Source organism: Phalacrocorax carbo, chromosome 3 (genome assembly GCF_963921805.1).
Source record: "Phalacrocorax carbo chromosome 3, bPhaCar2.1, whole genome shotgun sequence".
Classification (NCBI taxonomy): Eukaryota; Metazoa; Chordata; class Aves; order Suliformes; family Phalacrocoracidae; genus Phalacrocorax; species Phalacrocorax carbo.
This window is the reverse complement of record NC_087515.1, coordinates 10,168,468-10,196,456: the sequence shown is the minus strand read 5'-3', so window position 1 is coordinate 10,196,456 and position 27,989 is coordinate 10,168,468. Positions and strand designations below refer to the sequence as shown.

Here is a 27,989-nt window from a genome sequence, read left to right as displayed (position 1 = left end):
ACAGATAGAAAAAAACAAAACACAAAACCAAACCTACACCCCACCCCCATTAAGAGGAAAATGAATAAAAACCTAAAGAAACAAGACACAAATCATACAGGCAAACCCTAATCTACATAAAACTCAGCACAGCCTTTAAGAAAATTAGTCACTTCTAGCAATTCTTATTCTTCACAGATGAGCAGAGACACCAGATCCATGAATGACCTGGGACTGCTACTTGCTACATCTCTAACCATCAGCCCATGGAGAAACAGGCATGAGCTGTTTCTTAATATCAGGAAAAGATCTCAGATTAAATTGTGATAAAATATACATTATGCACTTGTACAGTTTAACTCTTTGGAAAAGGTTAATGAGAACATGTCAGAATCTGCTATACCATCGGAAAGTAAGAATCAAAAGCAAGCAAATTTGTTTTATGGCATCTGCCACTCCAGATCTTGAGGTTAAAAAGCTTCAGAGATATCTTTAAACCATAAACTTAAATATGCTGCAGTTACAGCAGAAAGATACTTTACCTTCCTGTCCGTTGCAGAATGCAACAACAACTGACATTCTGAAAAATACAACAAAGTGCAGGGGGGAAGAAATACTCCTTCCTCAAAAACATGTTGTTACACTGACAAATCAAATCTGGAAATGACAACATAATCTTTTCATGTTTAAATAGAGAACAATGCATGATATCATCTGTGAGTCTGAAAGAACTTAGCAAGGGAAACTTTGGAAGAAGAGTGTATGCAATTGAATTTAGATAGGGAGTCACAGCTCTATTAAGGAGCATCGCTGACAAACACATCAGAATTGTGCTGATGTATTTGTACATCAAACTTAAATGCACAAGAGTTTCCAAAATGCGTATGTAACAGTGGGCAGGATGTTATCGGGAGGTAACTGAAGTCGCATTTTTACGCTGATCATTTAACAGAAATACCAGTAACTGAAATGTCAGCATTAACAAAGTATTGTCAGTCAGACCAATTGTTACATACGAGGTATGAATGCAGTCTGTACCTGACACTGATATTTTAAGGAAGACAATCAGTGGATAAAAGCACAGGTACACTGCAGAGCAGCTCAAGAGACCTGATGTAATGAAGCCCAACCAAGTGGCAACAGGGACTAAACTCAAGATTGCATTCCTTTTTTTTGCCAGCAAAATGCAACGACAGCTTTTGTCATGCGAGAATATTGTAAATTATCACGTTTGTAAGGTTTCCCAACTGGGGGATGCTGCTTCTTTTTCTGCATTTGTACATGGCTGTCTTATTCAAGGAAACAGCAAAAGCAACTTTCAAGGTGGTAAAAATCTCAACATTTTAGAGGGACTTATTCACCTCCAGCACATTTGAAGGTGCCCAAAGTCTTTCTGGAAAGATCAAGAGATTCAAATCAACCAAAACCAAAATGCTGCTGAAAATTACATTTAATGAAACAAAAGAAAGTCCTGAATTCATTGAAAACATGAGTACCATGATCTCTAATCTCTAAAATGCAGCCTGATACTTTGAACCATGTTACTTGTGTTCTCGTCTCCTAAAACATCTCTTTTGTAATTACAGTTGCACTTGGAAAAAAAAATTCATTCCAGTTAAAATATTATTTACACAATGCCCCTTCCAAGTAAATACCTGAGAGTCTGACCACCCAGATTCAAGTATTTCATTACACTGAAACTGAAAGAAAGATTTGCTCTGCATCTTTAAATATACACCACTCATCCACCTCAATTTCCAAAAATTAAGATAGAACAGTTAGTTCTATGTGATACTTAAATAACTTCAAAATTGTTGGGTTAAAAAACAAACAAAAAACCCAAACCCAACAAAAATAAAAAAAAAACACCACAGCTATAATTGTAATAAGACTGAACAACTGTACTGAACGTAATAGCAGATTTATACTAGCAGTAACAATTCTACCCAGCCAGGGGCAGGACCAGGTCTGCGCAAACGCTTCTGAACCACCCTGCTCCCAACCTGTCACAGCAGGGACTTGAGAGGGAAGGGGGCAGGTGCCAAAGTACACAGTCCTGAACTTCAGAGATAGCCCACACATGTACAGAGGTAACATAGGAAAATCTATGCACTGAGCACTATGTCTGATGGATCCAGAACAACTAAAGGACACAGCATGAACATGCTGATGGTGCTCCATGAGAGCTACTCTGGGTCCAACAGGCTGAGCAGTAAGCTGTGATGGACTCAAAAGAAACTGAAGCATGCAGGTATTTGGAGTGTTGCCATCTGAGCTGAACTCTGCATGGAGCTACATTTCTGCAGATTCAGGCTGGATCCACAAGTCATACAGTCATATTAATGTAACTATGTGTGCTTCTGAGATCTGATAGACGCAAAAGACCTGTATGAAATCAGTATTATTTCATACAGAGCAAAGCTATGTCATCACATGAACATGTAAAATGCATGCTTGTAAGTACATGGGTAACAGACTTTGCCAAATCAAATTTACCTGTCACCATATTAAAAATAATTGATGATGCCTGGGGGGAGGACAGAGACAACAACAAAAAAACCCCTCTATATTTCTGGATCGATTCAACTACCAAGAAAGCCTCAACTTCTATTTAAAAACAAATTTTAACTTTTATCCACCATCCTTGCTGGAAGAGTCTTGGGAAAAAAAAAATACCGAGGTTCCTCCAAAACATTCAAATACTGGAGGCAAAGAACCAGCAAATGTTAAATAGTCACAGTTCAAAGTCAATCGTAGGATATTTTTAGGATGAGCTAACTTTTGAACACTAAGGTGGCAATGCTGCCTTTACTCCTCTAAACTACCTTTTGCATTGCAGCACTTTTTGAGCACTGTCTTTTCCTACTCTTAAAACAAATTGTTCACTTGTACATCAATTAAATACATGCTCAAAAGTATTTTCTGCTGATACGGTATTGTTGCATACTATTTTAATGACTGATCCTTCAGACAGACTGTTTCACATCTTCGTATGGCTACCTTCAACAAACATTTTGCTCTTGGTATTGAGTGCAATGACTGCAGTCAACCAAACATGCAGAAAAATAGTTCAGCCGGGTGTGTGTTCTTTAGTTCAATTAAACTCACACAGTTGGATGCCTACTGTTGCCAAACCAGTAATATAATTTATACATTATAGTCCAAACAGTAAAACTACACTAAAAGTCATTTAACAATATTTATAACACCATAAAATACAGTGTTAAAATATATGAACTGCAATATGTACCAAAATTATAAAATTTGTTTCTCATCATCAGTGATTAAAACCAGGATCATTGCTCTAGCTTCAATACTCACAACCCTGGTGACAGATTAGAATTCAAATCTTAATGATCAATTTACAATTAACAAGATAGAAGTGAAACAAATTAAACCAACCATTATATATAACGAGACCCAATGGACTCCCATTGTTCCCCTTAATTACAAAGCGCAAATCACAAATACACAGTGGGTAGTGTTAAGCATTAATCTACAACCTAGAAACTCAGACAGTGACAATGAGAGAAAAAAAAAAAAAAAGAGCAAAATAACAGAGAAGAAATCAACAAAGGGCTATATTTTTAAACATGCCTATGCATACAAAAACCTTCACAGACACTATCTTCTTTCTGCACAGCTTGAGGGGTTTATAATTTGTCTGACATTGTCTTTCTGAAGCTTTGCTAATCCTGTGTAGGGGTTAGCTCACAAAAATGGTTCTGGCTTATATATGGACAAGAAAACTTCGGTTTAGATTTCTCAGAAAACCTGTATTAAATATGAAAATATATGTGCAATTCAGAGGTGTTCCACTTAAATTGTGGAAATATGTAGCAGTCACAGATAACTTTGCAATGCCTCTTATTACAAATGGGCCCTTTACTTCCTACCAAACCCCAAAAATTGTACATAAACTTGCTTTTGCATCTGTTATTAAAAAAGCTTGAGTGATTTACCAGTTAAATAATGGTACTGTTAGTATACCACTATTTTTTAACCCCATGGAAATTAAGGCACAAAGATTCTAGAAGTATAGCAAGAAAATACACATCCAAGTCCAAAATTCAGTTTATAACAAGGCCACTACATCAAAAACATGGAAAAAAAAGCTTTTCCATGCAAATAGGGCTCACTGCTGCTTCATGATCTGCTTTTATTAATGTACATGAGAACTAGGTTATTAAATCTTCTAGAAATTATTACTTTTTTTTTTTTCCAGAAGACAGTTCTGTCCCAGAAATGTTGTTTTACACTATATCCAGTGACAATGAGCATGAAGATTGCCTTTCGGAGAGATGGTACTGAAAGATACAGACTGATCATGCATTTAAAACTTCGCCCAAGTAATTTTCTGCATCTGATCTCCCGATCGCATCACTTTCTGAAGCCGTTTATTAGTTTTTCATTTTCCACCACCTCCAGCTCCACCTTTCTGTTCTCATTGTCACTTGCTTTCTTTGTCCTTACCTGTATCTCCACTGGAGTGGGAGCTGCTGCAGGCAGTAACAAGAATGAAGGCAAGCTCAAGCTATTTTAGGGCCAGTTCTCAGAACTGCTTTCATACATTCTTCCATACTGTTTCTTCTGCAAAATATACCACTTTCTGGAGATCCAAGAGGGCTCCTGTTCCCTTTTTCAGGTTCTTGACACAGTCAGCTAATGCTGCTAGGTGGAGAAACACTTGGCAATCTCTGGTATTTATTTTCAGAGAATAATGTGTTTTCACAGTATGTTTTCTGTCTTTCCTTCATCCTTTTACAGTTACTAGTCTGTGACTGCGAGCTCTAGCAACAAAGTCTGTGTGCATTTTTATTGCTGGAATAATAATACGATTTGAATCTATTTAGATTTTGTATTACTTCAGCAGAGGAGCTCTGCTTTTTCAGAAGAAAAATTCTGTTTGCTTCTCTCTCAAGCACCCATCACAACATTATTTGCAAGGGAAGATCGCTTACATTTCTTCAAGTTTCTCATTTCTCCCCCAAGCACTCTGGATGGGATTCATCTCCCAACTTCAGCCACTTAACAGCTAGTCAACACTTTATATTCAGTGGAAAGTAGGATGGGCAGTGGAGGCAGTACCTGTGGGAAGCATCATATATATATATATCTATATATCTGTCACCTACTTATTCCCCTTTGACCACTCCTGGAAACAGGATACTGGGATAAATGAGCTCTCTCCCTGAATGAGTGTTGCCCCTGTTGTGTTACCTGCAGGATGATTAAATCCGCCCAGCAGAAGAATCCTATCTTGAAAACCAATTTTATCTTTGCTGTGTATTTTCCTTCACATAAGCCATGTGAGATGAATCCTACCCGTAATTACCCAATTCACTTTGCATGAAATTTACAGAAGTTGCAGAATGCCAACTCACCACTTAAGTCCTGTTCACTACTCTAAATATGAACCCTTCAGAAAGTTTCAACAGAGACTACTTTCACACTTAAACATAAATCAAGTAAAATCAAGTTATTTACTAGAACAGAACTACAAATATTTTTTTTTAAAAGACAGCCCTGTTCTATAGAACTTTTAAATAACTTCCAGGTTTTGTTCTATTCCTGAATTTTTAATGGCTTTGCATTTAGACCTGCTACTGATTTTAACAAGAGCACAAGATAACAAGCAGCGGCAGAACCAGAGCTTCAGTGATGAGCAATTTTGACGACAATTATTCAGTGTGTAGTATTGTGAATGAAGCTTTAAGTAAAAAAATTAAACCAACATACTACAGTTCTACAGTTTTGAGAACTTTAAATATTTAGTATTTTTCATATCATTTCAGATAAACTCGAATTGTAGCTCTGTTAACGTTTTTTCACTTTTCATACTAAGAATATGAAGATCAGGAAGAAAACAGCATGTGATAATAAATATTACAATACCAAAAAAAAAGAAAAAAATAAGGAAAAAAAAGAAAAAAAAAAAGGAAAAAAGAAAGCACGTCCTAATAATAAAAAAGGGATAGGATAAGAAAAATGTACTAACCTGTATTTTTCTGACATTTGTTCCAACTTCCTTGCCAACATACAACATTCTGCCTTTAATTTTGCTATGAATGTATTCTGGGAGGTCAGCAATGCATCCAGTTCATTTACTAGAAATTATAAAATTGCAAAACTAGAAATCTATTTGACAATTACATAAATTCATAGATAACTTAGAAACAATTTAACATATTCTTAATTTCTTTCCTCTAGAGCCTTCCGGTTTTGTAAGGTTTTTTTAAACTTCAGCTACTTGGACATGGAATTATAACATCATCATTCACCAAATGAAGGCTATATGTCAGAATAAGTTAACCGAAAGTGTTAAAGCAATGTTGCCACTGAATCAGGTCTTGTATGACAAGAATCACAATAAAGACTACGTATCTAATCTGGTGGTTTTGCTTTTTAGCTGGAAGTTCATTGACATTTCAGGGAGGAATAAAATTGGCAAGTCATGCCTTAGCCATCTTTTGCTTGCTCAGCCGGTGCACAGGATACACTGGCAACCCAAACACTCACATTGCAGACTCATTTCTTTCTCTCCTTAAAAAAAGCCATTATTTTACTTACTGTGTCCTGCGCTTGCCATGACTAATGTATTTTCTTCTCTTTAATGATAAGACATAGACTTACTGTCCAGTGACAGTTGCAGTGAAACCATTTCATAAATTAATTTTCAGTTACTATCAGTTTGGGCTGCACCAAAACTTGTGACCTAGAAATCAAGCATCTTTATTCTTTCAAAAGGAGATACTGCAAAATTATGTTTCTTGATTCCTGCTTTTAAAATAATTCAGAGGAAGAGAGACCACTGCTACCCAAATTCCTTGTATGCGTGTAGGGTCATAATACACAAGGGTTTCTTTATGTACACAATAAATGACTATCATTTTCAACTCCTCCTAATTCTACTAGAGATATATAAAAACAAACTCAGCCTTAATGTTGTCCCAGTATACGAAAAGGAAGCAATTTATGCACCAGGAGGCTATATTACACATCTCTTGTGCAAAATTACACTTAGTCACATGCAGATGTGCTGGCTAGAGTAGGGAAAAATGGATCTGGGAGCTGCTTTTTTTTTTTTTCCTACTGTGTAGACAGCAGTCTAACGTAGTTGTCTGCATTCCCTGAACACACAGGAAAGGTCGTCTAGTACTGTGATAAAGCCGCAAAAAGGCAGAAAAATCAGACGGCAGATGTAAATGTGCCTGCTACCTCAAGTATTATCTGACACTGCTTAAGATTAATACAGGCTACATGATTTTTCTAAAGGTATTGCAGGACTGACAGGCAAAAATGGTATTTTATTGAACAGATGAATAAACCAAGTTCCATAAAAGCTGAAGCTCCTCCTTCTTTCCATGCTCATGGGTTAGAGACTTCCTCTCTAAAAATTTCTTCTCCTGTTTATAATATGCACCTTTATTAGTGTTGTTGGCATAGTACTTCACAATAACAAAAGGCTTTTTCGTTTGTTTGGAAACTCCGTTTTACTTCCAGAGTAAAGGTTAGAAGTTACTGATTAGCTAAGTCAATGCAATGAAGTCTCCTATTATGAGAACCTGAAGTATGCAAGGGATTAAACATCTTTCTTCTAGATTGAGGCGGGGGGGTTGGGGGGGGGCACATGGTAATGCTAAAAATGTTTGAGGCTGCAAAGATTAAATAAAGGAACATATCAATTTGGAGCCAGTGAATTACATCCAGCTGCGACAGTGAATTAAGAACCGATTAATGGCTAAAGCTTTTCTCCAGTTTGGATGCCGAAGCAAACTCATTAAGCTTTTAGAGTAGCTATAATGTGTGTACTGTGGGAACTGTTCAATGCTATTCAGGAGACTTTAACTGTAAGCTCAGAGCATTTCCCGCAGAGCTTCTGATGCTATTTTCTTTATATAACATGTGTGCCTGAAAATCCAGCCAAAAACAAGCCCTTTGTTTTTCTACTTTGTTGTGGTCTCTCTCAGCTTTACGTTTCTTGAACACAGGTAAATAAACTCATAATCCAGATGGTGCAACAGATGTGAGAGCAGCACTCTGAAATCAACAGACAGTGGGCAATACTTTCCATTTTCTCTTTTAAACGCTAACTAATATGTAATTCGGAATCTCCGGTGTAGTTAGCATCTGCTCCCTTCGGCCAGCCAAAGGTTACAGGTGTTCCTGATGTCATTTCACAGTAAGGCGTGGGCCTGGCTTGTGAGTGAGTGCCCAGGCTCTAATCTTTCCCTACCACCTACCAGTTTTCTCATGCTGGGCCTCCATTTGCTGCATCTTCTGTGTCAGCTCCTGCTCTCTTTGCTGGGCCTGAAGGGCTCGGGCCTTTGCTTCATTGCTAATGCTTTGCTGAATGCTCTCTTTCTCCAATCTATTAAAAAAAATCCGAATGGGAAATAAAGAAAAATAAAAATCATATACAGAAGATGATAAATTAAAAAGGCAAAGCAGAACATTCAATTAATAATAATAATAAAAAAATTCTGGCCAAGATTTTCACATTAAACATTCCCCTCCCACTTCAGGTTATACAAACTGACCTCTATCTCTTACAATGTCAAACATTCTCCAGTGACTAGTAGAAAATGGATAAAAAGATATGATCTATTTCCTGAGCGAAAATTAGCCTTTCAGACAAAGATACAATTTTATTTCTAAAAATTTTGAACACAACTTCTTTTTCATGTGGAAGTTCCCCAACACCCGCCTTGCACTGAACAGATTATTTGCATTTTCTTTTAAATGCTATTTATTTAATTCTGCAATGAAGCTTAGGGACCTGACCCTGAGATGGACTGGTTCCCAGTGAACCAGCAGGAGATAAGTCAATGGGAGTGATTGCCACAGTGCTCATAATACAGCTACTCTGAAAGCTTAATGAGGTTTTTTTAAGCAACTAAACAAGTTTTAACTATTAATTTATGTAAATAGGAGATGAATGCATCCGTTACAATAGAGAAGACTGTTAGCACCACACAGGCCCAGCCCCTTGTGCTTCTGCTCACTGGGGGGTCATACAGGAAGGTCTAAAGCCCAGGAATATTATCTAAGTATGCAAGCAAGAGAGCAATTTACTTGACCAGATATGCAAGATGGGGCAATCTACTCCTGAGGCAAAACAAATGCTAGGCTACCACACTCCATTGAAGCATTTTATTTAATGCAAGCCAAGCAAAAACAGCATGGAAAATAAAACCCCAAAAAGATATATGCATATAAATTAGAAAAGGTCCTAAACTGCAAATTCATATCTAGACTTTCCCAAAGGTCGTGAATATTTATCTGGTGCACACTAGGATCCAGATTCAAAATTTCAGTGAGTTCACACATCACAAGGATTGATTCCTAGATTTCAGATTACATATATGCACACACTTTTCTGCTGAAACTATATTTAATAGCTTGAGATAGGTTTCAATAAAGTCTTACAAACGTGTTTTTTTTATTCTAGGGATAATACCTATTTCAGGGGACTATAAAACAGAACACGGGCATAGATCATGTAAGGATAAAGCCACATCTCATGTGGTTGGTGCACTTAACCTTTGGATTGGTGCCTAATAACCCATCCGAGATATTGCAATATCTCAGCATGACACACACAATGTTAAATCTTCTCTCTTAAATTTACCCCAGAGCAACACAAATGGTGGGTCACATTACACTAATTCCTGGTCCTGATGTTGCAAGCCCTACCTTAGGCAAAACTCCCTTTGAAGTCACAGGCAGTTCTTTCTGAGGTAAGACAGAGTGATTTGACACAGAGAATGCATTTAGAGATAGCAAGAATGTTATAGTGTCAAGGGAACAAAGCACATTTTTCAAGGAAATTTCATACATTGAGCTGTACTTCATCACATCATTCTCAGAATTACTTCGTAACCATATTGGGGCTATCCTAAGGAGTGATGCTTGCATCATTTCCTAAGTGTAAGCTCCAAATATGGAAAGCATTACTATGAAAAATCTTTCCATGTTTGCTGGGAATCAGTTTATTTAAACCCCTTCCACCCTTCCAAACATCTTTTACCTTCAGACAGTTGTCATGAGCACTGGGCTGCTCAAAAAACCACACCAGCACGTAACACACCCCCCAGACACTTTCAGCTAAAGGAAGTGGCAGTAGCACAGTATTTTATTTAATAGTGCCTCATCTGAGATGGCTGTGTGCAGTTGGGTGCTGTGCTGTCATCTGGCACACAGCTGGCTGGCTAGCATTCTGCTGGGGGTAGCCTTCAGCATGTATCAAGCTGCACAGCCCAAGATACCAAGGCAAGCCTGTAAATGTCCGTTCCTCATTGCTACAGTCCCTCCTGTCCAACACACGCTAATAGGCAAGTTGAAAATAAATGGAGAATCTGCTGCCACCAGAAACGCTCTCTTGCTAAGGGGACCCATCCAAAACAGCCACTCGCCTGTGCTACTTACTGTACACAGCAAATTAGCAGGAGCTCAGAAACCATGGATGCATGATGAGTTCCCTATGGCTGAAGTGTATATGGGGTGGGTGAAAACAGATGAGTTTATACAGCGGATAAAAGCTCAATGATAATACTAGGAAAACACAGCTAATTCTTACGCAGAAGGGTAGATGACTAGTCTCAATCTTAGCACCTAGAAAATTTTGGGATTGAGACACATCCAGTGCCGCATAAAGAGCATTATCTGAGGTGCCTAGAGCTGCTGAGGAATGGAAAAATTTCCTGGAGCCAAGGCTGTCTACACTGAGTGGCAAGTGTTTCACCCACACCTTGAGCTGACACCTTCCCTACTCTCTAAGTTCAATCTCTCTGCCATCCTACAGAAAAGTTCCCCAACACATTTTACATATAAGGAGGAAAAAAAAAAAACACAAAACAGACAAACAAAAAAACCCAACCCAACCAAAAAAACATGATAAAACACGCAGAAGGTGGCCCAAGAGGTTTCAGTACCTATCAGTAACATTCCTGCTATGAACAGAAAATACTGCAGGTGTAGCACATTTGACACTGGCTGCTTATTTGCAATTACTCTGAATCGTGAAAGAATTTTGATTTAAGGAAAAGAAAAGCTATGGACTGTAGACAGAAACAGTTATACCCCTTCAGCATTAGTGTTGAGATATTACGAGTTTCCTTCTACAAAAACTTCAGAATTTCTCATGTTGATTAAAGGAAAGCACAGAGAAAATGCAAAGCAAAGCAACACCAGCCTAATTTTGACGACACAGGTAAGACCTGAATCAGAAATGACCGCCAAAGATTAATCGTACCAGAACTTTCTAAATTACTATCTATAGGTATCAAAAAAGGGGACAGAGTGGTTAAACTGCAGCAGCCTATTCTCTGCAAGAATGCAAATACTGAATCAAAATTGGAGACGATAGCAAAAACTGCAGCCTACCATATAATAATTCTGGATTTGGCCACACCACTGATCAGTTTTACTAAAGCAGAATCATTGAACTCATGGTGGCTTTCATTTTTGTGCCATGAAGTCTGAAGCAACCAAAGACTCAGTCACATGGAGGCAAGCTCAAGCTCTGTTCTGAAGTGCAAGTTTTCCACAGTGATTTTAGTGCTGAACACTTATTATTTCGAGCCTGAGTTACGGCTGTCAAGGGTAGCCTGCTTAGTTAACTTGTTCACATATCTCAATGAACTGGATACCAGTCTTCAGTGACTGAAAACTATGCTTTCTAAATATTCTTGACAAAACAAAGGGCACAGTAAACCATAGCTTATAGCACAGGAAAAAGAACACGATTGCCATCACTTGCACACCTTAAAAAAAAAATCGCTGCTGAAAATGAAGTGAAAATTCACTTTAACCTCAAAGCTAATGTAAAAGTATGCTGGCTGAATTTGAGCCACCAAATTTAATACAAAAAAACCCTTTCCCACCACTAACACACAACAACTGGATCACAGATCCATTTTCAGTAGAAGACTCCTCTCTGCCAAATGGCTTCATAGTAAAGAAAAAGGAATGATGTAAAGATTAGCAATGTGAAAGTCATATTTGACATAAATAATAGCTCATCGACTTTTGACTGTAACAGAACAGAACTTAAATTGATAAAACTTTGAAATTCACAACACAGTTCAATAGTAGGTACTTCTGCAACAGTCTTTTTGCTTTGGTAACAGTAAAAATACAGAACAAAAAAATACAGGATGAGCCTCAGTGTAGAATTAGGCCTCTGACTGGAGATTGCCAGTAAGCCTTCTGACAAAGCAACTATGATGTGAAGCAACCATATTTCCTATATTGACTATTTAATTTTTCTGAGATCAACATGTGGCATTTTGTAAAAAGCTAATGGATCTATGAGTATGGACTATGAACTTAATTAGACAAATTAAAATACTCTAGCAGTTATCTCACTTCAATGGCACACAAGAGGTTATTATAACCTTATTTTTGACATCCACATTTCTAATTAATTATAATTAAAAACATAATTATAAAATATTTTAGGCTTTCGTATATATTTACTTTAAACTGGACTTCATAAATTATTAAGGCATTTAGTGTTCGGAACATTTGAGCTATCTGAACTAACAAGTGTGTTGGTCTAAGTAATGACCAGTCCTGGAAATCAACATCAACACTCATACTTGGGCAGCAAGAGGACCAGTTGAGCCGAACACTGCTGCTTTTACTACATGCCCCAGTGGTTGGACACAGACCTCTTCCCAGATAACAGGTAGCCAAGTGGGCCAGCACTGTGAACTTCTGCACAACAAATCCCATCAGAAAAAGGGAAAGCACTGAACTGAGCGCTCCCTCAGGTCTTCCAGAGGAAATGGGCTTCCTCTCCCAGTACTTGTGTACTTGTTGGGTGTTACACAATATTTACTGTTTTATTTGCACAACAATAGCTTCTTGTAGCACAAGCTTCTATATACCAAATGAAAAAACAGTTTTGAGAAGGTACCCAAGCACTTAATTCCCAGTATCTTTAACAAAATATGGCCCGCAGGCACTCATAAATCAGAACACTTTTGAAAATGTGATTTAAAAGCCTACATGTATTAGGAACTTTAAAGATTTTAGCTAATAGCTTTGGGTACAGAAGCCCAGCAATATTTTCTAGAGTCTACTTTGCAAGCCTTCCACGATGCAAGTCTAGTGGACTGTCCATTACAAGCAGCTTTCTGAACCATCTTCTCACAGGTTATTTTGTATTATTATTTCAGCTACAAGCGTCAAGGGAAAATGGAAAATCAGAGCATACCCTTGCTCTTCTCTCAGGCTACGGGGGGAAAAAACCCAAAACAAAACCAAAAAACCCCAGCACATAGCAACATTCACAGTAAAAAAAAAAAAACTCATAAAACCGCACACAAGAGGTCACAATACCTACCTTATGCTGTAAGGGGAAACATAAGAAGAATGTCTGCAGTCTCTTACTTTACTATCAGAAAGCATTCAAATACTGCAGTGATAAAGGTCATAAAAGAATATATATAGAATAAGATCATATGTTGGGTCAGAACACCTAACAACCTTCTTCCCTCTGTCCTCCATATGCACCTTCATAAGTATGCCACACACAGAAGGATAAGGTCTCTTTTTTTTTTTTTTTAGGTCAGCAGACAAGCCTAAAGGTTGGTCTGCAAATATGGAAAAAAACAAAAAACAATTTACCAAGAAGTCATTCTCCCCAGGAATGGTCTTAAATCATTTTCTCTATTAATGTAAAATTCCTAGCACTGATTTCAGACCTGTCTTTCAATTTCACAGCACTGCAGTACCCTAGTCAGCTATTTATAATGGAGAACATGTTTACCAAGTTTTATCTTATGCTATCTGAAGTCTAAGTATTTTCAAATATTTAGGTAAAAAAGCACACATCAAATTCTGCAGGTAAATAAGCAAATGCTGTTTTTAAGTGTAGCTATGATTCAGAATTACTGATTTACACACCTTCTAAATTAACAGAGTTCTAGAGCATGTACTTTGCTCATATGTTTGGATCAAGTCAACAATAAGACTCAGGGTCATAAGATCTCTCCCTTTCCCTTAAGTCAGGCTTTTAGAAATCTTTTGTTCAGCACTGATTGTTTTGGTTATCTTCCTTTGTAAAGGCCTCTGTATTTTCATCTAATAGCTCCTTGTAAACACCTAGGATTGCTATAACTGCAGACGTAGCTGGACAGTGTTTGCTAGTTTCCTCTTAGAAAACACTGTAGATTTTTCGCATTCCAATTTTTTGTAATAAAGGTTTTGATTTTTTCAGTGCGTGTGTAAATCCGCCACATCAAGTTTGGACTGGCTGGATTTTACGGCTCTTGGTGCTTTTACAGGGCAGGAGGAGTGGCGTGAAATGACTGTTCTTATGTCAAAAAAAAAAAAAATGCACACATGCATGCTTGTGCAAGAATTATGTAGAAATAGCTTTTAAAAGCATCATGATCAGGTCATTTCTTTAAAACTCTCCAAGGAGCTGAAAAATTGCCCTTCCTGTATCCCATTGTGGGAATTACCCACTGAGTTGCTCTTTATGTCTGTTTCTGGGAGTTGACCGGATGCTGATACTGGAGCCGGCTGCCAGGGCTTCTCAGCGGAAAGCTCAGGTTTCTGGAAACAGCCCCAGCCAGCACACTGTGTTTGGTGAGCAAATGTACAATCTACATTTGCATGGTTAAATTTTGTAGAGACCTAATTATTAATTTAATTGGTAGAATTGGAGGACTGCGTCATTGTTAAGGACACATGTGGTCCTGTTTGTGAGAACTGAGGATTAAAAAAATTTTAGAAAAAAGAAACTTAATTTTTGCTTTTACAGTGTAAGGCGCCTAGTTACATTAGTTGAGAGATACAGAGAGTTTCCTAAAATAATGAAATATCAGAGTTTTCTTCTCATAACCATGTGAAGCAGAACCTACTACAAGCAATTAGAAAAGTTATATAAAGGCCAAGGGTTTAAAAGTGGTAAAAAATTAAGCATTCAAAATGATTCAGCTCTTTAAATATGGATCTGTAAGGCTAGAAGACGCTACAGAAATAACTTTAAAGTCGAAATATCTTTAAAGTCGAAATATCTTTAAAGTCGAAATATCTTTAAAGTATGTTAGTGAAACAACCAACCAAAACTTTATACTACCCCACCTGAGAGAAAAGGCAGGAAAGGACAACTCTGCCAGGCTACTACTACCTCACAAAACCACAAAAAACAAAATAAAAAAACTCAAAATACAAGAAACACTCTGGGGGGAGAAAACAAGGAAATACTAAACTTTGTCTGCATGTCCAACTTTGTCAAGAGACTAACTACAATTATTTGACAAGTTAGCTTAAAACTATTCTCCGTACAGTGCAAATAATTACCCAACCATATACTCATTCCCAGAATCCAAATAATAGCAACTTGTTATACTACTATTTTTTTTTTTTCCTGAGAATTTCAATTTTGCTGAAACAGAAGTTAGTGCATATGACCTTCTTGTTTCCACTGATTTTTTCCCCCAGCTTTCTCTATTTAGAATGCAGCTACACCATTGGAATCACCTTATAACTTTATATATGTCTATATTTGCACTTTATATAATACTAGGAGGTCTACAGCAAAACATTAAGTCTAAACCTTCCACTTTGCCCTTTACACCCTACCTGAAGCATCAGCAGGTATTATACATTAATGTCTGTGCATGAAAAGATTCCTACGCTATTTTTGAGTACTTGCTGTACTTGAAAACTACTACAGAATTACCACTAACTGGAGACACTGATAGGCATGAGAAAGATGAAAAATTGTAAGGGTATAGGAAATGAGAGACAGAGTGTTGCTCCTATGGAAGTTTGTATGACATGAAGAAGCTTGAACACAGTTAACTTGAGTATATACATTATCGGTGGTATATTCCATCTCTACCTCTACCTACCAGATTTATTAATAAAATTGAAGGATTGGATTTCTTACTTGAAATTCAGCATAAAAGAGTGAATTTGCAAACACCTAGCCTATAACATGATTTTATTCTTTTGCTGTTTTGCCTTCAAAAGATATCTACAGAAAACTTTCAGTTCTTCAATCTAGACAATAACCACTTTTCAAGCTGGACAGTTCTCTGTATACCAGGTCACAACTAAATATTTAACTGCACTCAATTTCATTGTCAGAAAAAAAAAAAAGTGTCTCTAACAGTAATTAACATCTCGTATTAGGTCAAATACAATGACTTAGAACCCAGATCTGATGTTCCGGCACATCTATAAGCCTTGCCAGCAAGATACGTACCTCGTAAGTAAACACCCATCCTGCAGTAGTTACCACCATCAGATTGTGAACTATCTGGCTGATAAGTCCCTATAGAAACAGACAATTAAGTACAGAATAGAAGTTGCATGGGAAATGCAACGTGAGAAGTGGTTTTTGTTAAGTCTCAGTATGTAGCCCTAAGCGCCTCACAGTACTGCGCCCCTTTCTCTGGAATATTCTACATTTGTTCCACAAGCCACTTTTACAAATGGATGAATGTTGAAACATAGAAGATTTTTACAGGCATTTAATCTGTACAAAGTTATTTAAATTATTTTCATTATATTTAAAGTAAAGGAGTAATTTTCTTGACTTATGGTGATTCTTGAATTTGGCACCATCAGTCTCTTATGATGCAGCTACAGGACAGATTTAAGCCAGTCCAAGGCAACACTGCCAGTATAAGGTGTGGTCCCTCTTTTTATCCTCTTACAGTTAGCACTCATCCAACCTATTCTGCAAGAGCAAATGATTCTTTTTCACACTGATTAACTCCCTGAACCACCTGATCATACGGGTGCCTGTCTCCCAGTGTCAGCACAAGCAAGGGCCTGACAGTATGTGGTCAGACATAGCCACATATTACCACTCTAGGGATTTGCCTTTTCAGCGGCAGCATAGACTTAGACCAGCTTCAAATGATTGTAACTACTCCCAGGCTCAGCTTGCTGATATAGTAAATCCAATTGTCAGGCCCCTACTATTGAATAAAAAAATGATGCACCTAAATGATGCAGATACCTGATCTGCTATGAACTCAGTCTGCCAATTTAAATTTGTTGAAAAACAACAATGTTTTTGGTACGTTAACTTTGTACCAGCAAGCTTTATGCTGAATCAGGTATCATCTGTCCTACTGCAGCTGGCATAAACTCAGCATAAACACTGCACTGCATGCTCTAGCTAATTCAAAAGGAAAGTGACTGTGTGCTCACACCTGATCCGGATCAGATCAGCACAGCTGAGTTATCCAGTAGATCACAGATGCACTATGAATGACTGTTGAACAGACACCTACATTTTTCACAGACATTAGGTTTGGACATGCAACCTGCAGTTAAACTACCATAGGCCTGATACTTGGAATTTGTTAACTCTCCCCAACTATTGCTGAAGTTGAGGAGAATTGAGGAACAGTTCTCTCTGCTTCAGAAGGACCAAGGCTCACATAACAGCTTGGGAAGAAGCAGAACAATTTGACAGAAAAGAAGCGTTCTTCAGGATGACAATTTGAAAGACAGTATTTGATTTTGCGGGAATTTGATCTAGGGCAAGCTAGACTTCTCCCCCATCCTACAGCAAGGTACCACATACTCCGGCAAACTGACAAATCTGTGACCAAAAGCAAGAAGGATGACAAATAACTGTGCTAACATTACATTATACTTGACTGTTGTTGATGTGCTTAGGTATTACAGAAACATCCCAATAAAAGACATGTTAACTACCCACATATCACAGGAGCTAGATATGAACAGGTGAGTCAAAAAATAAAAATCCAGCCTTATATGCCTTTTATTGGTTTGGTCAACTCTGGTGTAATTTTTATATTATCCTGATTGTAACTGTCTGCACATTAGTATTAGAAATAATGGACAGCCAGTGTAACAGCTGAGGGGTTTGGTGAGGTGGTCTTTTTTGTTCAGGTTATAAATCTCTTCTTTATGCTGTCAAGAGTAAGGGAGAAACGTATTTCAATAGCAACTTTAAAATGAAACTCACAAATTACTACCATTATGTTAAGTGCTAGATATCCCACTGTGCAGTTTTGCTTTGTGAATTTTTACCTTCTTCCATGCACACTTTTAGCCACTGATCGCACAGCCTTTCAGTGTTTTCTGCCTTTTCCTTTAAATAAACTGGCTCTGGCTCCTTCCATCTGGTTCCCCTTCCGTCAGCAACCCTGCACCTGTTCACACCTCCTCTCCTGTTGGATTCCACTGAACATTTCCTCCTCTGCCAGGGCTATTCTGGCACTCGCAACCTTTCTGTCATTCAATCCATCTGTCAGAAGTGAACTTTGTTTACCGCAAGCTTCTGCTTTCTTCTTCAAGAAGCAAAGCCCCTCAAGGTCATTGTCAAATGAACTGTCGGTGTGGATTTAAATCCACTTCTGCTAACCAGCAGAAGATGAAGTTCTTTACAGTCCTGTATTTGTGAAGATCGGTTTGGGGTATAGGAGAAATAATACAGAAGCAAAAGAATAGATTTTAATGGTAACTTGTTAACTCTAACAGCTAATGTGTTTTTTCTTCATATACATATATCCATACCTTCTTGCAAAGACTAGCATAATCTAAGACAGACTTGCAGAGCTATGCAAAGAAGTGGAAAAGGCTAATAAAAATATTACAAATAAAAAAATAAATGAAAGCTTTTGACTCTCATTTTAACACTGTGTAACAAAGATATTGACTAAAAATGCAAAGAGAAAATGGAAACAGCTGAATGAGTAAGTTTACAGTAAAACCTTAAAGTGGCCAACAGCATTCACTGTGAAGTATGTCATCTGCAGCATCTTTTTTTTTTTAACTTACCTACTGATGTTTCAAATGTAACACTGTTTATGGAAATGAAAATCTTAAATATTTTTTCCTGTAAAACACATATATGCAACTCTGTTAAAATACTGCCTTCCACACTGAGACAATTGTAAAGACTCTTTGTCAGGGCTGAGACTAAAGTCATATTGTCAACAGGATACATTAGTTTCAGCAATTCCTGTGCCCATATTTCTTTTCAGGAATACATTCTGATAACAACAAGCTCCTGAATTATTAACTATCCTCCTCAACAGTCTCATTCTTCTAAAATAAGAAATACCTTTCAATTTCACTGCATGCCTTGAATACCCTTAAAAAAATCTTTCAGCAAGACTAAATACAGTACCAAAACATAAAATACATATTTTAAGTTTTATAAGCAATTATAACAGACCACCCATTTTATTACCCTTTTACCAAAAATTAACTTAAAGTAAAGCCTTCTGGGAGCAAATCCAGGAGATAACCCAATCTCGTTAGCAGAAATGCAGTTATACTTATGTTAGGTCTGATTTTGACTCTAATAAAAATTGCATTGACAAATACTGCACAAGTTTAGCTGAATAACAACTTAATACTGATGTATCCCTTGAATGGGGATTAGTCCCTGTATTTCTTTTCTGATGCTATGATCTTCTTCCATAGGAAACAACATGAAGGTGAACAAAGCACTGGAAATAGAAGAACAACTCTGGAACAAAAAAAAAATATGCAGCAGTGTCCCACCTAACTACAGAGAAACTTTTATTCCCCAGTTTGATTCAACCCCTGTAGAAAGCAACTGAACAACAAGGAGAAACTAATCAAGAACAGTTGCTCCTATTTCTACAAAAATGTAGTTTGATACTCAAACACCAGGAATGCAGGGGTAACCAACAGTGGCACGCTATCAAGTTTGCCAGGCTGCCAGCACAGCCAGGGGAAGGAGGTCAGCCCTGTCAAGTAGCCGACAGCAGAGGCTGCGCTCATCTGCTCCCTCAGGACAAGCATCTCCCAGCTCACACTCTCCCCTGACCCATCACCAGCACAAGGGCGCTGAGCAAGGGGGTGAGGAGAGCAGCTGGGCAGCCAAAGCTGGTGTGCTCAGGTGAATTTTCTTCCTCCCTCCATCCACCAGCTACCTTCTACAGAGAACACAACCTGCAGGCTGATGCTCTTCAATGTCAAGTTTGAAAAAGTCCCCAGTTGAGGGCCCTTTGGGTTCTCTGTTGAATTTTCTAGGCAAGAATTTCAGGAGCAGAATCTTGAACAGAAGAAAAAAAAAATCACTGTGACTGCACAAAATAAATGACTTTGAATATACTTTTGAAAGCACAAGGCAGCTTTTAAAATTGTTGAACTTGAAAATACCAAGTGCTGATACAAAAAGTACATTTTAAGCTTACTACAAAAACAAGCTTTCAGATGTACTGGAGAGAAAAGCCCTAGAACAAGTCAAAAATAAAGATAAAAATCAGAAACATTTTTTCCAGTAGCAAATTCAGCAAAAAAAAAAAAATCCAGCAGCCTTGAATACATGTGTCTGAAAGATTTTTATGGTTCAAAAAAAAAAAAATCATTATCCTGTTGTCATTAGTCACACAAATAGAAAACCTAATTTGAATGAGATGAAAGTAAATATTTGATACACGCACATAAACTTATTACTGTTAGTGTTGAATAATAACTGCTCAAAACAAAGACCTTATAAAGATGTTTGTTTTCTACAGCAGTTAGTCTCTTCTGTATTTCATCTGAATTCACTGCTCGCTCCAAAGCGCTTTAAGTATTGTCACTGCTCCTGAACCACACTCTACATGCAGTAGCAATTTGGCTGCCTCAACAACCTGATGCGATGTATAAAAGATGAAATCATTAGAGAAATTTGATGTGACCAGTTGCAGTTCAAATGCATGGAGAAAAAATTGGGTGAATCTAAGACTGAAATCTGAAAATGTATTACTGCCTTTTCCTTGAAAAATTTGTATTGTAGGACAATAGATGAAATTGTCAACCATGTTTAAACTTAAAAAAAAAAAGAAAAAAGGTGATTTATAAAGACTTTCGTATTCAAAGTTAACACACCATTTTGGGCGTTATTCTTTACTCCGCTTTTTTTTCCTTTCCCTTTTAAACTTCATCAATGGCCGTTATGTGTTTGTACAACCATCTCAAATATGCTTAAATTATTAAATAGAAAGATATTTAAATAATTGTGTATTATCTTGACACAAAGTGTATCAGCTTCGAAATTTCTACAAGGCACTGCCAGAAGACGACAGAGCCGATTTATTTCAAATCATTCAGTATCAGTCTTTGTAAAGCAGCATATGGTCTTATCATGGCAGGTAAAATATTTTACCTTCTATAATAACGCAGAGCAGCTAATTTATCTACATGCTGTATAATCAGATAAACAATTTCAGCTGCACTATGAAAACCTGTAGGCAAGGGAAAAATTTATCCCCCCCCAGTTTACTGATTTTTCTGCCTATACATTCATATAATTGCTAACAATATAGGTTTTTCTTTCCTCCATCCCATTCTTCAATTACCTTAAAGCAAGACCTTCTTTTCAGTTGTGGAAATATTTGCAGTTTCTACAGCTGCAGGACAAAGAACTGAGACATTTTCAGAGAGTTGCTCAGGGGAAAGGAAGAGAAAAAAAGCTTTGCAAGATTCTATTGCAAGTAAAACAGAGTGAATGACAACTTTCAAAGCTACCACAATCATTTACTAATGTGCTGCTATACCAAATAAGTCTAATTTTTTTTGACAGCACCAAATTAGATTTATTGCAGAAACTGCTGCATAAATAGCATATGGCTATGTTATACCACCTATTTCAAATCCCTGTAATGTTTCCTCCCCTCCCTGCTCAAAATGAATAATTGAGCCAAGCTATAAACCTTCTGCAGACGAGAGATATACAAGTTCAAAAAGCAGATGCAGGAGATGTAGATTTCTTTGTTGAAATAGTCTAAAAAAGTATCATATATCCCAATCGAATAAAATTGGGCAGTAATAGGTCACGTCTGCCTTGCTATATTTCAGGATTTTATTTCTCCCTTTCCCTGATAAAATTTATTTTCATTTCTCTTTCAAGCTGACAGTCATCAACACGGGGCACGACCTCGTAATCCTCTCGCACATGACTACCTCTTAGTTTCACAAGAAATCCTATTGATCTTTACTTCTTACGTGAGTCAAATTATTCATGTGACTCAAGATCAGAAGGCTCGGACCTCCATTCATTCCTCACAAGCTCTCATTTATGAAGAGGGAAGTGCCTCCTCCGAGCAGAAATAAAACATCAGAAAACTGGCTTCATTCATCGGAGGGGCCCAACCCTGTGGGAAGGTGCCGACCTACAGCTCTCCCCCCTTTCAACAGGAGCAAAGTTTTCTCATCGTTTTGCTGGATCAGTCCCTGGACCCACGTGCTTTTGTATTTCTGTCAATCTCCAAATTCTGCATTCAATACGCTGCTACGACAAAATACGAACACACATAACCTTATTACGCGCGGGACCAAGAGCAAAGACAACGTAATTTTGAGGTAGGAGGGGGCACGATACACCTAGGCGGGACGCGCTCACAGCCCAGCAGGCCGCGCGGGGAGCCGGCGGCCGGCCCGCGCCTCCCCTCTCCCCGAACCGCGGGCGAGGTTCGCCGCACGCCTCCAAAGTTTGTGCGGTTGCTGCACGGAAAAGACGTTGCAAGGTCTTCTCTCCGGCCGACGGGCACACCACTGCACACATCGTGGAAGGCTGCAGCTACCCCGCCGCTTGCCTCTCGGTGGTCAGTCCTCCCAGCTGCCCTATCCGTTACTGTCTGATTAGCTCTGCGAAGGAGCCCCTCCCCGGCCAGCTTTCCCCGCCATCTGTTCCACACGCGATGGCTGCCGCCCAGCAGCCTCGCGCTGCCCTCCTACCTGGCACCCGGCTCCCGGCCTTACCCCAAAGTGCTAACACAGGTTCTCGCTGCTGGCAGAGTCAGGATTTCATTACTACTACTTTGACAAGTGCAGGGTTGTTTGTAATTTCTCTTTTATCCTGATTTTGATTGTACAACCACCTCCCACTGATTCAGTTTGCTTCAGTTTTGTTGCTCACAGATTTTACTCTCCACATTAATCTCCCTCTGGCATGTTACTGCATCTGTTCCCTTTTTTATTATTAATTTTCAAATTCCCACCATTTTTGACAAAAAGGAGGTAATCTACACTCTGCTTCTGCCCATTTCATTTTCTTTAATTTGGAAGATAAGTATGAAAGCGTGCCAAAGAAGTTAATTCTCCGTTAACAGTTTATTTTCTGGCATCCCGATGCCTTTGTATATGAAAAACAGATAGAAATAAATGTTGACTGAATCACAACAACGTAGTTGCAACCATCCCTAAATTTAATGAAAAGTAAACATATGAAGCAGAATCTAAAAAGTTTATTAGTTATCAGAGTTGTTTCATGTTATCCCTCCTCCCTGCATTTTAAAATAATAGTTCTGTACAAGATAAACAGAATATAAAAAAAATTAGAAATCAATCACTGCTTATACCTCATTTCTTCTTCTACCCTGTTCCCCCTCTCTCCCCCCAAATTATGTGTTATTGGTCCTTTCACCAGTCAGTCAGTCTGGGAACATAAAACATATCTCAGTCATTTAATATTAGTAACAGCATTTCTTCAAATGTTACCTCCTTTCCAGCATAGATGACAGACTCTAAAAAAACAGTTGAAAAAGCACAACAATAAGAGTGCTGCTAACTAATAGATACTACTAGAAAAAAACCCAACAGATACTCCCAAGTACTGTGTAACTCCCTAGAAGGCTAAGTATAACCACCTTCTAGAAATCAATCAGTCAGTTTACACTGATCATTTAATAATATAGCTTAAATAGGGAAGTCAATGTATAAGGCATGCTGCAATTCTAATGAGGAACGCTAGTGACGACATACAGCTCAACACCAAAGCTTCAGCGACTAAATAATGCCACAGGAACCTGGAGGTGGAATGATAGATTTGTGTGCTTTATTTATTATACGTGTAATACTAATTAGCATTAATGAAGTCATTGAAACTAGCAAGGACCGATGCACAGTAGGAAGGCTATAGCATTGTTAAGACCCACTGTACTCCCCAAATGCCACTTTCTTTGATATGCAGCTTCCTAGAGAACATATCCTTTTCAAAAATAAGGGAGAAAAGAAATATCACATAATGGGGAAAAAAATAATTAACAACTACGACGTCCACTGTCCTAATTGTAATATAAACTTTTATCCTTCAAGAGAGTGACACAGGGATTCAGGGTAGCTCGGCGGGTCACCTGAACCTGGAAGCATGGGTTCTTCTACTGTTCAGTAATTTTTCCCCACCTACAAGCTGACATTAAATATTGCTTGTAATATTTCACATAAGCAAACAAGAATAGTGAAAAATTAAATTAAGTCTGCTTCGATTCCAGTCAGTTACGCCTCCTAGCAAATTTTAGACAGCAGTTCAGACATATCATGGGCCATCTACCTATGTCCATGCCTGACAAAATGCATGATGGCATAGAAAGAATTCAGTTTTAAAATTCAGTGATTCCCTCACTTCTTAAGATTCATTTAACTGCTTTGGCATATGCAAACAGGAGCTACATCTGACTGCAACTGAAACAAATAATCGCTTCAGATTTGTTTTGTAACAAAAAGAGGAAATATTTTTAATGACTACTCCATTACACAAGAATAGTGAAAAATTTTATTAAATTAGATGACATGCTAAAATCTGGGCAAGCTGTTAACAACTTGCATCTTTTATGCGATCTTTTCACTAGCATACAGACATGATTTTTAACAATTATTCTCTCATGAACTAAGAACAATAGATCTGTATGTTTTCTGCTCCCTGAAGAATGGATTCAGATAAGCTTTGTTAGCAAAACACAACCTTGCCAAAGTAATGGCAATTTAACATTGACTTCAGAAGTAATTTAATAAGATTCTCCTACTAGAGTAACTCTAATACAAATAACCACAAAGCTAAAACTAAGGTAGAAAAATAAATACTTTAAATAAGCACGGTCAGTGTCATAGCATGGTGACATCTGCAAAGTTACATGACTGACAATCAAAACTACACAGCAAAAGTTCTGTATTTTGCCAGTCATTTGAAGCCATACGAATTAGAATTACTAACTAGATTCAATAGCAGGAAATGCATGTTAATAGCAAGGATTTCTAAGCAACATATTGCTCCAGAAAGAAAGGTGACAGGAAAAGGCAAATTTAAACTCTGTGGCAATGGTTTGGAATAGCTAATTGTAACCTTTTTCTTGATTTTTAACAAGTACATTTTGTTAACTTAGAAGCTGTTTAGTTGATAATCAATCAATGGTGTCTGAAAACTAGGATGCAGCAAAAGAAGTGGGACTCCTGGAGAAGAGTGAAGTTCTGCAGAGCACTTTCTTTTCCTCATTAAGACATAGACTGCATGGTCTTTCTCATTTAATCCATTCGTATAATATTCATAATCTCATTTTCATACATCAAAATCCAAAGTTCTCGTATTCGTTTTATTATTCTGTTTATTTACAATATCCAAACTTAGAATCAGTAAAGAACTTTTCTCCTTAGTAATGTACAAATTCATACAAAACTAATAATTCTTCCTGTACCTCCCCAGCTACCTATAATTTTTGTCAGAACGAGCCAGACAGGTCACACAAGGCAACAGGAAGACTCTCCACAACCATGTACAAGCAGTACAGGCCTCCCTCAAGTCCAGCGTTGTGAGAAGACTTGGAGTGGACCAGCTGGTCCTCTCCTTGGAAAGAGGGAAATCAGCAAGATGAGGCCAAGGCCAGAACACCCAAGAGATGCACTAAATCAGTGCAATTTCTGCAGCAACCTCCCACAGGCAGGACTCTAGAGCTTAAAATCTGTTTTCTTTGGCAAGTGCCACTGTGAATGATTCTATAACCCCCATAGGATTGCTATTACCACTACCCTTCAAGTGAGTATTTTTCACTGGCACAGCTGCCATTTGAGGTGAAGGGAAAAAAGAATGAAAAAAGGCAGACTGTAAGCCAATAAAGTTCACGTGCAACAATGAGGGATTTACCAATCTATTAAAAACATCCTGAGTTCAAAACCTCTCATCTCTTCCCCCCACCTCTCCTTCTTCACCTATGGCAGCAACATCACCTAATGTATTCCCAGAAAGAAGACAGACACTCCAAAGATAAGGAAAACACAAAAAATTACAGAGAAAAAAGTATTATAGAATTTGAGGAATATCAAGGAGGAAGATTTGAACCTACTTCCTGTGTTCAGTGTATATATTCTTCTGACAATTATATGTCAGCATAGAAAACATTTCATTACTTATAAGCACACTTATAAGCAGAAGCCACAGCATGAACACAGAGTATAATAAAATAAAGACCAGGACATTGCAGAAGAGTAGCTGCACTAGGTCAGACAAAGAAGCTGTGGCACTTCAGCATCTGTTTCAAAAAGCAGATGTCTGTGAAACTGTGGGAGAACAGGGCCAGCACAGCATTACTTGTCCAAAATACTGTTCCAAGCCCTCCAGTGATTTGCATCTCAGAAACTCCCCAAGCCAGAGACCATAGATTAAAAAGCTACCTGAATCATCTGTATGTTAGGTATCCAGCTTTAAGTAACTCACTCTGTAAAAGCAGGCAACAGTCCTCATTTTTACAAGTTGAGTATTTCAAAAAGAAAAAAAAAAAAAAAAAAGAAGAGGATATTTGCTAGTCAGATTTCCTCCAAGATACCCAGAGCTTTATTGCATATAATCAGCCTTTTGCTAAGAGGAGCGTGGTAAGCCATTTGGTTAACTATCACAACAAATCATTATTAATAAAGTTCTGCTAAATCCAAACTTTAGATATCTTAACAACTCACCCAAAACTTTTTTCAAGTTCATTAACCTCTAGCATATTTTTTCTCTAAATACAGGCTGTTAGAGTGGTACTTTCTTCCATCTGTTAAACAACCGTGCTCTGAATTATACAGAAATGTAGCTGAATAAAAAAGCAATTCATTGAATTTAATAGTTTAGGCGAGGCTCTATTTTATTTCCAGTTACTCAATGGCAGAATTCTCACAAAGCCCAAAGAGTAAGAGACTTGGATAAACATGCAGACTTCTGTTAAGTGATAAAAATCTGAGCGGGTTTTAAATGTAAAATTTAAACTAAGCGAACTTTTTTTCTTTAAGGACTGAGTAAAAGCCGCCAGATTTGTTTCTGGATGTTCACCCTTGGGAGGAGCAGGGGGACGGAACAAAACAAAACCCACACACACAACCAAAACCCTGCAAACAGTCAGACACAATAGCATTTTCTGTGGCAAAAGGAAAAATTCCTGCAGTTATCAAAACTCAGGCTGCAATAATTGGCATGCTAACCTTCTGGTGTTTTCTAGAAACGTGTAATTAATAGTACAGTAAATGGCTTTGGGAGCTATACCCAAGGATGGAATAAACCCAGGCACAGCCTCTTGTCACACAGTGTTTGCGTTGTGCAACTGACTTAACCTCCTCACACACTTGAGCTTACCTCCTATTCCTAGACAGTAATACCACCTTTTGATTGTTTAACACAATTATGTTCATTTATATGTTCCTGGTCATTCTGCCGCAGAAACTTCAGGTTATTAATCTAGGAACTCCTATGCTTAAAGGTGCTGCTGTACACTACAGTCTCAAACATTTAAAATGTCTTTGTCCTACCAAATGCAGGAGCAACAAAAAGAATGTAGCTGCACTCTCCCCTACTCTTCTTCCTGCCCAAAAGCATGCTACCTCATCACCAGAGCTGAACATTGCCTTGTCTTCACCCTAGTAATTCACCTTCATAAATTATAGTTCATAACTCACTTCATAGTTCATAACTCATTTATTTAAATCTCCACTTTTAGGGTGACTGAGGGCTGCCCATGCAGTCAATGACTGCAAGTATCTATAACAACTGTGGGGAAGCCTGTGGCAAAAAATTAGCAGAATGAAATTGGTACTACAGCATGTAATAGGATAAGGGGTACCTGGTGAGGTGCAGTTGGTGCTCAGATTTACTCAGCAGTTCTGTCAGTTTTAGGCACTCCTCTCTGGCTCCTGTCACATCCTGCTGGGCTTGTTCCAAACGCTGTTTGTTTCCATTCAGTTCTAATCCTAGTTTTTCTATTTGCTTAGAAAATTGTAGAACCAAAGAAAGTATATTTAGA

At 37.9% G+C, this 27,989-nt stretch overlaps 1 protein-coding gene across 5 annotated transcripts in view; it reads right to left on the bottom strand.

Annotated features, from left to right (window-relative positions):
• The window catches only part of SDCCAG8 (SHH signaling and ciliogenesis regulator SDCCAG8), a 115,417-nt gene that overhangs the window by 43,428 nt on the left and 44,000 nt on the right, over positions 1-27,989 (bottom strand). For 4 of the 5 annotated variants that reach the window (XM_064445800.1, XM_064445798.1, XM_064445801.1 and 1 more), the window contains 3 exons: positions 27,810-27,952; positions 8,223-8,350; positions 5,978-6,086 (listed from right to left, as the gene is read on the bottom strand). In XM_064445800.1, coding sequence (XP_064301870.1) covers positions 5,978-6,086; positions 8,223-8,350; positions 27,810-27,952 — 380 coding nt within the window. The remainder of the gene's footprint in view (positions 1-5,977; positions 6,087-8,222; positions 8,351-27,809; positions 27,953-27,989) is intronic. The other variant, XM_064445799.1, reaches the window with a different exon arrangement.